This window comes from Danio rerio, chromosome 3, assembly GCF_052040795.2.
Source record: "Danio rerio strain M-AB ecotype USA chromosome 3, GRCz13ab, whole genome shotgun sequence".
NCBI lineage: Eukaryota > Metazoa > Chordata > Actinopteri > Cypriniformes > Danionidae > Danio > Danio rerio.
Window position 1 is genome coordinate 1,027,831 of NC_141023.1, and position 14,092 is coordinate 1,041,922.

At 41.5% G+C, this 14,092-nt stretch overlaps 1 protein-coding gene across 2 annotated transcripts; it reads right to left on the reverse strand.

The window, feature by feature from the left end:
* Positions 1-994: 994 nt before the first annotated feature.
* On the reverse strand, positions 995-13,686 carry LOC147845353 (interferon-induced very large GTPase 1-like). Of its 2 annotated transcripts, XM_087243492.1 has the most exons (3): positions 13,563-13,686; positions 7,473-7,636; positions 995-6,921 (listed from the first exon to the last, which is right to left on the reverse strand). In XM_087243492.1, exon 3 carries the CDS (start codon positions 6,865-6,867, stop codon positions 2,296-2,298), a length of 4,572 nt encoding a protein of 1,523 aa, XP_087099618.1. In that variant the 5' UTR covers positions 6,868-6,921; positions 7,473-7,636; positions 13,563-13,686; the 3' UTR covers positions 995-2,295. The 2 variants fall into 2 exon arrangements, with proteins under 2 accessions (XP_087099618.1, XP_087099617.1); XM_087243491.1 differs by lacking the exon at positions 7,473-7,636 and having other exon boundaries at positions 13,563-13,680.
* Positions 13,687-14,092: the final 406 nt, after the last annotated feature.

The following is a 14,092-nucleotide window of genomic DNA, read 5'->3' on the forward strand; positions in this document are numbered from 1 at the left end:
GAGCGCGAGTCACCATAGGCGAGTGGCACGGGCAGCCGAAAAACATTTGGATGTGTTTGTAGAAAAGGACTTTTGTACAGTGCTCTGATAACGTTAATAGGGATGCAACAATTAGCTGATTTCACTATTAACTGCGATTTAATTCATCACAGTTAATGAATCGTAAAGTCTTCTTTAAACCGCACGAAACAATGTCAAGTAGCCAACTGTGCACTACTTTAAAGTTCCCTTAGTACACCGAGGCTAATTCACACGCACAAGGATGAACTACAGCAGCGGCCGTTCTCATATCACGTCTTTTCCACTTGTAAGTTTGTTATTTCTAAAGTAAGAATATATGACAATATGCGAGCACAAGCGGCGCGATGCTTTTACGTCTTTCTGGGCGCACGCAGTAGAAAACAACTCACAGTGAGAGTTGTGCGTGCCTTTCAGTGCAATGCAAAGAAAAGATATGTTAGACTAATTATTATTAAAATGATTATGTAATGTTTGTATGAATGCAGATGGGGACAACAGGTTATCTAAATAGCTACTTACCTAATATAAAGCTTGAATTTCCATTAGATGTGATAATCGTGAAACCATGATTATTCTTCAGACTATATAATCCTACAACCAAAATCTATAATTGTTGCATCCCTAATTATGCTGTTCAAAACATCACACATGTGGCTATTGTACAATGCACTGATTTTTATGTAGTTTCAAAATACAATATATTTACATTTTAATGTAGAAAAAGCCAACGTAGGTGTCTTAAGGAAATATACAGCATATGGTCTCTTATATGCAGTTGTGTCACTCATATAGCAAATCATATCTCTGCGGCCTTTTTTTTAGGATGCTTTTCATGAACCGGCCCCCATGACAAACTAATTGAATAGCCCTGTCCTACTGCATCATTTTGGTAAAACAACCAGATTTAATGCATTTTTCAACCCTGCTTATTCCTCAGATCACACACACACACACACACACACACACAACACTGTATGCACAGATATTTTATTGAGCCCTGCACAAAATATTTTTTTTTAAATATCCATCTGTCCATTAAACACAAAACGTACTTGTGCTGTAAGCTATTGTGCATCAAGATATACCATTGTGTAAGCAAATACAATGACTGAGCAAACATTTAGGTGAAACGCACACACACACACACACTAAGAAAATACCATCCTCACACAATACCTCCCTTAGTCACTTAAGAGTGAATTCCCCCATTTTCCAGCTGCTGCAAAATCGCTTGAATATTGAATCCACATTTCTGCATTTAATCCAAACACTACTCAGCTCAAGTAAATCTGGTATGATATGGTGGGGAATTTCCTCATCTTACAGCAAACTTTAAGGAATTAGCTTTTTTTCCCCACATTCAACACTTGTGAAACCCTCCTCCACCCCAGCTCCACCTGTGTCTGATCTGCTACGGGGGTTGCATATGTTTGCAGCAGCAGCGTGTAACATTCTCAGACAGCGTGTCTGTGTATATTCTGGCAGTAGCAGGTCTTGATACTTGCTCTGCCATTTTAATCAAAGCAGCAGCACAGCGGATCTACACCGCCAACACCAAATACATCAACATTGCATATAAATGTTCATTACCATACTAAATCCAGAGTGTTCATGATAGAAATACTTTTGTGTTGTTCAATGAAATAATTAAAGTTACACTTACAATAAAATCAGTCAAATGTCTATTTTAAAAATGTATTAGTTTGAGTGATTAGTATCAGCAAAATGGTTATAGATAAGTTATAAAATCCTCTAAATTTCCAAGTGATTTGAATAACTTTCCATACATTTCCATATTATTTTCAAAATTCCTAAGTCGAAGTTTCCATGTTTCCAAGATTTCCGCCTCTCAGCAACCCTATTACAATTCAGCTGAAAGGTTGAACAAATATGTAACAGAACAACTGTGCTAAAAGCATAAATCATTATATCAAAAGTATTCATATTAATATTCTGGTAAATGTGTTGGCTGATTGGTTAAGACAAGCCTGCAGTGAATATGGAAGTAACATGAGCTGTCTTCTAATTATCAACCCAGCAGAGTTCTCAGCATTCCAGGAGCTGATGTTGCCATTGAGCTATAGACTTTCAATTTATTTATTTATTATTATTTTTTTTTTTTGTGTTGTTGATCTCTGGAACCAACTGTTTCTAAACAGAATCAAAGTCCTCTCTCAGCTCACTTTGTTTTTCTTTGATTTCTTATTTCATAACTGTAGATACAGTACATTTGTTAATCCTCCATGTAAAGGTTTCTGTTAATGTCAAAGTGTGCTACACATCTAAGCTTTTAATTGCATCTGCTTTTCTACATTTTCGCCAGTTTTCTGGTATTTTACCTTTCCTCTCAAATGTTTTACCATAATGTTTCTCCAGATCTTTCTGGAATCTGCACACAAACCACTTCCAGTAGGGCAGTTCAGAGAGATCAGGGGTGATGCTCCAGTCTGCATAAACTCCTCCTGCTGATCTGTAGTCTTTAAATGGAATCCACTGACCAGACGATGATTTAAATGAATTAGAGCTCGTCACCACAGTTGAGCAAAACTCTGTGCACAGATTCTGAGTTTCATCATAATAAAGCCCATTGAGTCCTTGCATGCGGTGGACAGGAACACTGTGGTCTCCATTATGGTCCTCTATGGTGTTTGTGCAGGTGGCTCCACAGAACGGACACTGAACCCAACAGCACAGACAGAATTGATCAGTCAGAAGCTCATCTGGTCTGTCTTTAAATTCTAACTTCCAAAGAAAATCACTGAAATGAGTGCTTATATCATGCATTACAGCAGGAAGCTCTTTATTTATCACTTCTTCTTGGAGTTTGCAATCATCAACATCATCATGTTTGACTCCACTGAGGTCTTTTTCAGAGAAGATCAGCTGATCTGAGAGCTGCTGTGAGAAACTCTTCAACCACAAAGCAACATCTCCACTGTTAGCTTGAACATGTTCAGTAGATGCATGAGCTGCATTCAGGATCTTCTGCTGCAGGAGTTCAGCGTTCTCCTTCATCTTGGGTAAAACACTGTCATTGAACTGATCACTGATGTACCGACTGACCTCATCTCTGATGAAATACTTGACGTAATCTCTGGGATGATGAATGTAGTCCATGTATTTGTCAAAGTCCTCCTCTTCTGCCAGTGTCTTCAGGATGTGTTTCTCCAGGTTTGATCTGTTTCCCTTCAGTGATTCACAGTTTTTCATGATTTCACCTGCAAGATCTCTGGCAGTTTTCCTGCAGACGTTCTGCTCAATGGGCTCTTTCAGTTTCTGACAGATGATCTCTCCAAAAATGGCAGCAGAAGTTGCTCCATGACAGTATTTCTGGAAAATACTATAGTATTCCTCTCTCTTCTTCTCCAAATAGAGAAGAGGATCATTGGCTTTTCTGAACAGTTTGTGTTGGTCATTGATCATCTTCTCTGATCTTTTAAATATGGAATAAACCAAATCAATGAAGAATTCATTCCTAAACACATATCTCACAGTTTTTTTCTCATGTTCTGTTACTCTTTCCTTAATTTTGCTTGTGAGTTGTTGAATGCAGCTGATGTTGTAGCCCATCTTTGAAATGTTAAATGACTGAATCATTCTATCTGTCTGCAAAATAACATCTTGGGCAAATGACATTATTTGGTTTTCTTCTTGTTTAGACAGACCATGACCAATCACGCCTGGTTTGTAATTAAAAAATACCAATGCATGGGATTTCTTCAATTTAACATAATTCAGGTAACTCAGAACAGTGAAAACATCCCTGCTTTTCTTCCAGTGGTCTACAGAAGCACTTTCATAGATGTCACTGAGGATCTGTCTCATGTCTCTCATTATGTCAATGTCTTTGGTTGCTGGACTGTCTGTGATGATCTTCACACTCTGTTCCCAGAACATGTCAAACTCTTTCTTCAGTGTTTCTTCATCGTTTGCTTTGTTTTTGAGTTTTGAGGCCAGCTCTTTGCTCTTTTCATAGAGAGTGTTTTCATGATCAGTTCTCTGATCATCAAGCTTTCTCTTCATGTTTCGCTGCTGAAGAATATTGCATAATTTCTTCTTTGTTTCCTTCACTATGTTTTCCTGAAGCTCTTTGATTTTAATGTCAAATGTTGTTTTCCACTGAATCAGTGTGTCTTTATCTTTGTCTTTCTCAAAGAACTCTGACATTGATTTTTTCACATCTTCACTGGTCTTCTTCAGCTCTCCCTGTAGATCAGTTTCCTCAACCTCATGAACTGCACAATTTTCTATTTTATTGTATATTTCATTTTCAGTTTCCAGCATGGCTCTGCGGAGACTCCAGGACCACTTGCTGTATTCAGTCTCCAGTTTCCTGTAGAGTGAAATTTCCAGAGAGTTTCTGAAGCTGAAGACAAATCGTTCATTCAGTAGAGCCTCCCAGAGATCTTTAATACGGTTCTTTAAGTGTATCAGTGCCACACTATCTGATTTTGCAGCATGAGAAATGATTATTTCCCTTAGTTCTTGATTATTTTTACAGTAATCTGGGTTTGGTGGGGCCATTGGTGGACTGCCCTCCCACAGCTGTGCAAAATACTTCACGTCCTTCTGAACATCAAATCTAATGACATCACTGAAGCGTTCAGCATCACAGACTTCCTCTTTAGCGGTGAGTTTCGTCATCTCATCCAGTGTCTCCTGCAATCGTCTTCTTCCTTCCGAGTTTTTCTCCTCAGCTGTGACGTCTGAAACATTCTGATGCACAAACACACATCTGGGATTCAGTGTGACCCTCTTCATCCTCAGGAAGGCCTGAACAACAATCTGAAGGATGTCTTTCATCTCAGATGGGTTTTCTCCAAAGATGTTGATCAGGGTCATACTACCAAGCCCAACAACAAATGTGGCCAGTTCATTGTCATGATGTCGTGTTGATGTACCACCCAGTTCTAGAGCACAGAGACCCTCAGTGTCAACAACCAGAATATAGTCAAATTTTATCTGTGTTTTCATCTCCTCTGACACTTTGACCAGCTGCATGAAAGCTCCTCTGGTGCACCTGCCTGCACTGACAGCAAACTGGAGACCAAACATGGCGTTCAGCATGGTGGATTTCCCAGAGCTCTGAAGCCCTAATACTGACAGCACAAAGACTCTGGTCATGAATCCCAGTTTCTGGACCAGTTGATCAAGAACAGCAGAGATCCAGAGCAGAGGAACATGAGCAGCATCTCCATCCATCAGCTCCAGTGGAAACCCAGAGATCATCATCTGTGCCACAAAACTTGGGAGAGAAGAGAAGTGAACCGGCAGGTCTTTCTTAGTTTCCCTCACAGATAAACATGATTCATAGATCTGACCGATCTCCCTCATGATGTGCTCCAAACCAAAATTCACAGCTTCAAAGTCATCAATCTTGTGACGTGGATTAGAAATTTGAGCTAAAATAAATTCATCAAGGAGAATGCCAAGCCATTTAAGGAAATATATCTTGTTTGCTGCATTTGAGTAAATTTCCTTAATAAAGAGCTTCATAAACTCACTCAAGTCCGCCTCATGCTGCTGTTCACGGATTTTGTCCATTTCTGTTTGTTTCTGACTGATTTCCATTTCTATGTCATGTGTTTGGGGTCGATGAAGCTCTTTGTTCTTCTGACTCCACTGATGCCACAGTTTCCCCTGATGAGGCAGAAATGATTCTTTAATCTCTGTCAGATCTTTCTTCTCCAGTAAACTGATCATCTGCTGTGCTGCTGCTCTTCCTCTCCTGCAGTCTTTATCATCTTCCTCATCCACTCTGATGTCTGAGTGTTTGGACAAATCTTCAAGACTGAAAATGGAAGATGATTCTGAAAGACAATTGTTTATAACTTTTCTGATTTCCTCCGATATTTCTGACTGATTTCTGTCTTTTAGACCAATTTTGAATTTCCCTTTCTTTATTTGAGTTACTGTAGATACATCCTCAGTAAAAACACAAATCAGTGGCTTTGAGTCTTTGTACAGGTTTTGTATCTTTTCTGCATGTTTGGCACTTTTGTCCAGTCGTGGCAGAAGAACCACATTGACTGAGGCCATTTCAGTAAGGATCTTCCACTGTTTCTCATGGTCTCCTGCGTCTCCATGTAGATTACAGAAGGCCACACAGTCAGTGAATTTACCAGTGTTTTTCTCAGAAGGGCAGAACCAGGTGATCTCCACCACTCCGTCCATCAGGACTCTGGATCTGCTGCTGCCTGGACAGTTCCTGTGGAAGAACGTGTTGTGTTTCTCATTGATCAGACTGTTCATCAGATGAGACTTGGATGAAGACACTGAACCAAACCTGAAGAAGAACACCATAGGAGTTTGTGCCTTGCAGATCAATTTGGTTTGACTGATGGTTTCATTGTTGGTGGTTTTCCTTTTCCAGCTCTTGGTGATTTGTCTAAATGTCCAGAGGGGAAACTCAATCTGTTGTGTGAATAGATCAGGAACAAGCATAGGCAGAGCGAACTGACACTGGGAGAGTTTAGTGACCATCAGCTGCTTCAGAAAGCCATCAGCACAATGAAACACAGCCATCTGAACATCCATTGGGTGGATTCCCTCACACTGACTTTCTGCTTCGTTAGTAAAAGACATTTCTTCAAATATATCACCTTCATCTTCAGCTGAGTCTTTATACCTTTGTTCTCTGTTATTCTGTGCATTAGTCTCTTTAACATGAATGTATCTTGCTCTGTAGTTCATCATCAGCAGTTTTTGCAGGAAACACTGAACCAGCTCTTTTTCAGCACAGGAGTCATGAGACTGTAATGAATGTTTGGTTATCTGATGAACTTCTGCAACACTCAGTTTAAGATGCTTGCCTTCAAGATGAAGTCTGTGAAATATGTTATTCATTTTCTGTCTTTTCCAGTTGCTGTATTGCTTTGTAAAAAAAAACTTTCTTTCACCCTGTTGAATAAACAAATAATTAGGTATTAATTTATTATTAGTGTCATGATTATCAGCTGGAGTGCCCACAAAAGAGCATTCCAACTGTCCATACACTCCACCAGCCACCCAACCTACACCCCCACAACTGCCTGCACTAATAAAGCTCACAGCTGAGAGCCACTCATGATGATTAAAAAACTTCTTCCTTCAAGCACAACGGAGCATATAATCATTAAGCTCAATGACCTGTCTGACCAGATACATGAACTGGCAACAATGCCTGCTCATCGTCCAATGAGTATTAATGTCATGGGTGGGAATTGTATGAATTTGAACAAATTAGCCACTTTTCTGGCATTATGTAAAATAGTTCCCCAGCAGGAGGATAATTTTAATGTGTCAGAAGCCAATCATCTAAAAGAGTAATAAAACAGGCCAATGAATTGGCAGCGTCAGCGTACACAGCTGGCAGCAATTACAATCATTTGTGTTTAAAGATGCCAGTCATGCATTGCAGAGATACCTTTTTTACTTTCAGAGCCTTAAACTATGGGTGAGTTGTCAGGTACCTCCTTTGAGAAAGCAGTAGGTGTTTGACAGCCTGTTTCTCCTGGTTCCAGAGTGTGTGACACGCAGTGTCAAATGGTTAAGCTGGGTCTATTCTCCCTTGCCTGGGTGTTCTCTGTGTCCGGTCCTTGCATAGGCGGGTATAAGATTCTGACGGTATGATCCCCTTGGATAAAAATATCCCGATTATACGTTATGACTGTATTGTGATCACTGCTCTAAAATATATTCTTTTTAAATGTCTGAGTAAAAAACAAGACCTTTTGTCCCATTGTACACAATACATTTTAATTTGAGAAACATTTAAAACATTTTGGAGTACTAAACATGTCAGACTGAACAATTCAAATGAATGAATGACTTCTGCTGTCTTCATTAGTTTAAAAAACGCTGATTTTTTTTTACAATTTTAAATGGCAACTTTGGACATCTTTTCTGCTGGAGATGCCTATATAGTAAAAGGAGCATGTTACCTAAAAGAGCAACATAGTCTTGCAGCTTGTCTTTTTCAAGATGTTGTTCTGACTGCGTTGCTAAATGTGGCGGTTCCCTGTCCTCGGATGATAGGCATGAGCGCTGTGTTGTGTGTCTGAGGGTCTAGCATGTTAATGCGGTGCTTGCGAGCAGTGCATGCCATCTACTGCAATGGCATATCTGTTGCTCAGCTAAGATCGTGGCTAGTTCTTGCAAAAATGCGACCCACCCCTGTTTCCCCCCGCAAATCGGCTGGCACTCGGGCAGATCTGTGGGTTACAGTGGGGGTCAATCCTCCGCCCGGGCTCACAGACCTCGCACTCTTCAGCGCGCTGCATCCAAGCTTCATGTGAGAGAAGCACACCTGATAGTCGCTCGCTCACTCTGACAACGAAGACCAGATGTCCATCGCTGCATCAAAGGGTGGGCTGTCATTATCCAGACCCGCTTCCTTCCTTAGTGGTTGTGAACGAGGCGTTGGATCTAGGGGCAGGTATGATGATTATGCTTTCGTGGGATGCTTCAGCTGTGGGTTTGGAGAGCCTCTAGCACTGTCCGGACCGACTAGATGGGCGTTGTGGGGAGGCTAAGAGGAAGACAAAGCCTTTTAAGCTTCTCGTCCCCTTCTTCCTGGAAGTGCACAGTGAGCTAAAGCAGTCCTGGAGTGTACGTGGCGATTCCCCAGGTTGAGCTTGCTATTGCAGTCAACTTATGCCTGCATGGTGTCTCTTGCTGGCATGGTCAGCCATGTCGCGGGACCAGAACCTATACAGCCATGGGCCAGGCTGCTGAGGGGCTGTCTATTGACGGGTTTGTAAGACCAATTCCCCCAAACCATCCACCTTGGCTGCTCCTTGCTGAGGGCGCCCGCCTATGGCTTTAAGATCTTTCTCCGCCACCTCCACCCACTCCTCCAGCTAAGCGGCAGCATCAAGCACCCTGCAGGCTTTCAGCACCCCTGCGCCAGGGCACCATTAAGTCTGACAAATGGGCCACGAATCGTCCCTGAGATGAGCCATATAGAAAAGAGGAAACTTGCTCTTTCTGTGGTGGACAGCTGGGCTTTACAACATCAGACAGCGTTTTCTACCACAAGGTTGCTGGCCTTACAGCCAGCGGCCACCTAATTCTCAATGAAAGAGCATTTTTCACCTTTCCTGGATGTGTCAGCCCAAATATTGCCAGTCTGGGACACTATGCTTTCCTGCTCGCAGGATCGGTGCACCTTGCAAGCAAATCTGAGTGTGTTGAAGGACTGTCTCTTCTCGCACACTCTCATCCCCCTCTCAGGACCCTGGGATTAAGGTGAGAGTGAATCTCTTGCCTTCTGCTTTCCCGTTAACCCCAGCTCTCCCTGGTTGACTCTCCTACTCTCCCTCCTACTCTGAGCTAACCCACGTCTGTTACGTCAATGATCGTGCTGATGATGCCACTTGCGTGAGCTCTTCGCATCAATCAGACTCAACCGAGATCAACTGAGAAAAGAGCATGCTTGCCTCTTTTCAGAGCATCTCTTTTCTTAGTTTGGAGCTGGACTTTATTATGATGATGGCGCGCTTTTCTCGAGAGCATGCTGAGCTGATGCTGACCTGTCTGAGGGAATTCCACTGGAAAACTGTGGTCTCTCTGAAATTATTTTAGAGGCTCCTGGGGCATATGTCATCCACAGCAGCTGTCACTTCGCTCGGATTGCTCCACATCAGACCGCTTCGGCATTGGCTTCACGATCAGGTCCCCAAACACACATGGCACTTGGGCACGCATCAAGTGACTGTCCCCTAGTGAAAGACCCTGCTAGGACAAATGCTTGAGCATATCATCGCCTCAAAGGATGTTTCCAGCATGGGCTTGGGGCCTGTGTGTTGCAGGCATGCTGCAGGTCTGTGGAAAGGAACCCGGTTTGCATATCAATTGCCTGGAGCTGTTGGTAGTACATTTCGCTCTGCGCCATTTTTTACCGTTGCTGGAGCAGAAACACGTGCTGGTCAGGACAGATAGCATGGCAATCTTTGTCTGTTATGGTGGTCAGCAAAAGAAAAGTGCCATATCCCAACAGAGGTTGGCCCACTTGATAGTGGATGCCATCCCCCTTGCTTATCAGAGACAGGGTGAGCCGTGTCCCCCGGGAGTGAGAGCACACTACATTTGGAGTGTCGCTTCTTCTTAGACGTTAGCACACAGTGCCTCTAACAGAGATCTATAGAGCTAATGGCTGGGCAACACCTAATACATTTGCGAGATTTTGATAATCTTTAAGTAGAGCCGTTTTCCTCATGTGTGGGTGAACTCCGGTGAATGAGGAAATTCAGTTTGGTGTTGTAACACACTTGCTGAACCTTTCTCTATAACATAGGGGTAGGTGCACATGTTTTTTTTTTTTTTTTTAACACTGTTTAGTTGAGTTCTTCATTTGGCGAACCCTACAGAGTTCCTCTGAGGTCCCCAGCACCTGACTCAGTGGAGAAGTCAGGTGCCTGGCTCATTACATTATTGGCATGCCCACTTGGTCAGCCCGCATTCTGGGTCTAGGTGCCTGCTGTGTGCGATTCCATATGAGTCACTCAGCCATGGTATAGTTCCCCCCTCTTAGGCGGGCCTGTGTCTTCCCTCCACGCTTACTATCCTTCATATTTGTACTCCCATTTATTATGCCGAGTTCAGACTGCATGATTTTCAGAGTAGTTGTGTCACAGATGTTTTTACACTGCATGACTATCTGGGCTAGCGTTTCGTCGCTGCTTTGTTAACACTGCAAGATGGATCGGCGACAGGGACTTTCACATTTTATGACTTCACAATAGGAAGAATCGCCGACTACTTCGTCCAAACTACGTCTCACAGCCAAAAACATATAGTATATCTTTTGTTATTAACTACATAATGAGAAAGAAGCCTTTAATGGGGTAGAAAATGTATATATTTGCTCACCTGGGTTAAAAAGAATTGGCCCTTTCTCCTCAACTTAAGTTGATAATACACTAATTTATTTCTGTAATTTTCTTTTAACTTCCCCCCAGCCTCCTGCTGGCCTGCAGCAGGTATACACACACACACACACACACACACACACACACACACACAAGTGAAAGCTGCTCTCTCATTGGCTGTAGGGATCGCTGATGTTATTTTCAGTCAAAACTCAATTCACACGGCATGATTTGAATCGCCGACAGCTCCAGATATTCAGCACACCAAATATCTCACAGGCATCAGCGACTCATCGGCGATTCTCTCAGATGGCGCCTTTGATAGTTCATACGGTGGGATTGTCACTCACGTGCACGAGCAGCGATTTGCCTGTGATTTCAGGCATTTGTCTGCGATTTCTCAAAACTTGCCGGTGAGCCAAAATCGGGGCTAAAATCATGCAGTCTGAACTAAGCATTAATCCATATATCTTCTTGTCAAGAGGTCTCCCTATAGAACCAAACTAGGTCTATTTTCATGACTCCCCAAAAAATATAAATAGGCCTTTAAATGCTTCATAGGTTAGTTAGGGCCAGGGGGCACATTGGAGGGCTGCATCTAGGTTTAATCACAGTGGCGTTTCCATACATTTCCCCATAGTAATAAAATAAAAGTTTTCCACATAGCATTCAAGTTCTTCTCCCTCTGGAGAACAAAATGGTTACTATGTAACCTTTGTTCCCCAAGTAGGGGAACGGAAATGCTATTTTCCTTCACCACAGCGGTTGCACCTTAGCTGACTGCTATAGTTTGGCTCCTTAGCTAGAAAAGTTGTCACTGCGATGCATGGCTGGCATCTTAATACACAAATGATTGTAATTGCTGCCAGCTGGGCATGCTGATGCCACCATTTTATTGGCTTATTTTATTACACTTTCAGATGATTGGCCTCTATTGAAATTCCCATAGTGGAAGTTTTCCACATAGCATTTCCGATTTCCCCCTCGAGGAATGAGTGTTATGTAGTAACCGTTTTGTTATGTTTCCTCAAGTGATTGGGCATGTCCCAGATGGATTAATTTTAGAGTACAAGGGATTATCAATGAATTCCTAAATTAATTTAAATAAAGATAAAAGTGCAGGTGTTGTGGGCTATATGACCATCAGCTATACAACCACAAATGCAAAGGCAGCAGAAGGCCACAGGTAAACATTTGAGATGTTTGTTTTATTTAATTTTTTATTATTATTTTTTTTTATTTTTGATTATGAAATTAAGTTGTTAAACTAATGTCAGATGGCACCAAAAACAAGAGATGCAGCACTGTAGCCAAACTCTGTGCTATATTCATTTACAAAAGCAGTTTTATGAGTGTATTTTATATACAAATTTAAACCCTGTTTAGTTCTAAATGAAGTCTTCAATATCTCTGTATGACAAAAATAGATGTTTAATTTAGCCTATAATTAAAGTAATCACAAATAAGATCAGGGCTTAATTTGTGCCGAAACACGCCGGATCCGGATCCTCTGAAATATGATCCGGTTCCTCATTTTACTAATCCTTCATCTCAACCGCTCAGCTCCACATCCGCTGTTCACTTTCAGTTTCTTCTGCGACTCCCCAACCCTCTTCACTTTCGTCCGCGACACCCCTCCGCCATCGCAACCCAATCCCCCCTCCTTTCCACTTTCATGCGTGACACTTCTACATCCTCAGGTAACATACCGGATCCGTTACCCCGATTTGTTATATGACCTTGCAATTCACAAATTAAGCACTGAATGAGATGAATAGCTTACGTTTCTGTAATAAATTAAATTACATAAAATGTGGTGTAACTGACACTTTAGTCTACATAACCTTGTTAAATTTGCATATATTGCAGGATTTGAAGATTGGAATCATATTCATTTAGGGGAGACACATTCATGTGGTGAAATATAAACGGATTAGTTTCAGAAATCAGACCAATATCTGATCAGAAAAAAAAACAAAAAAAACACATGAAGTTACCACATGTAAACAGCCTCTTAATGCATTATAGTAATAATAGTTCAATAATAATTAAACAATATAAGTTTTCTAACCTCAAAACTGTAGAATATTTTAGTCAGTTTTTAATCAGATCAGGGGAAACTTTCCCCCTATGCCATACTGCAAAATGACGATTTTCAAGAGACACTGGACCAGAGATTCACATTTCTGTCCCTCAAACCCTTTTACATAAGAACCCAATCAAACATTCCTGAAGCAGTTATTCAAAGTGTTCAGGATAACAAGAAAGCTAGAAGCAAATGAGTTTGGTGAGGCTATGTTATTTTGAAACAGGCTATACAATATTATGTTTTTGGGCTGTATACTTGCACTGACAATGAAGGCAAACTCTCTATAGCTGGCACAGCAAATGAATACTGTGTGATTCTGGTTTCAAACCTTAAAACGTTCAAAATGACTGAATAATTTAAAACAGGGTTGTCCAATGCTGCTCCTAGAGGGCTACATACTCGAATGGGAATATCTTGTATAATCTTGATTAGCTGCCTCCACTGTTTTTAACTGGGGTGAGAGCTAAAAGAAACATGACTTTGACACTCCAAGAGAAATAATGGACAACCCCAATTTCAAACAAATTAAGTGTGACATTGTTGATATTAATTGTGGCCCATTAATATTTTAAGAATAAATGTAATAAATGATAAATGCAAACCTGTAAATAGAAGGCTGTCTGTGTGTGTAGTTTGTTGCTCTCATGAGTGAAAGTAGCAAGTGAAAATTCTCTGATGGCCTTCATGTAGACATGCAAACACAACCCCCATGTTCTTATAAATCACACCTCATAGTTTGAATTGAGTGGTTTTCAAACCTGATTTAGGACATTCTTTTACATTGTACAAGATACACCCATTTCAGGTCTTGCAGCATTATTGACAATTATTTCCTATTTATACACGAACACACAAAATGTTGTTGAGCAGTTCTTTGGCTCTTAATCAAACTGAAGGATAGATGTCATCAACCCTGCTCTTGTGATCTGCCTTCCTTCAGGTTTCAACTCAACCCTGATAAAACCAGTGTGTAATTTGCAAATTGCAAGGTCCTGAAACAGATCGGGGTAGTGGCAGAGAGAGAGGGGTTGCGGAGAGAAGAAAGGGGGGAGAGTCGCAGCCGAAAGTGAAGAGGGTTGGGGAGCTGCAGAAGAAAGTTATAAGCCGTGTGAGGAGGGGAGAATGAGGCGCC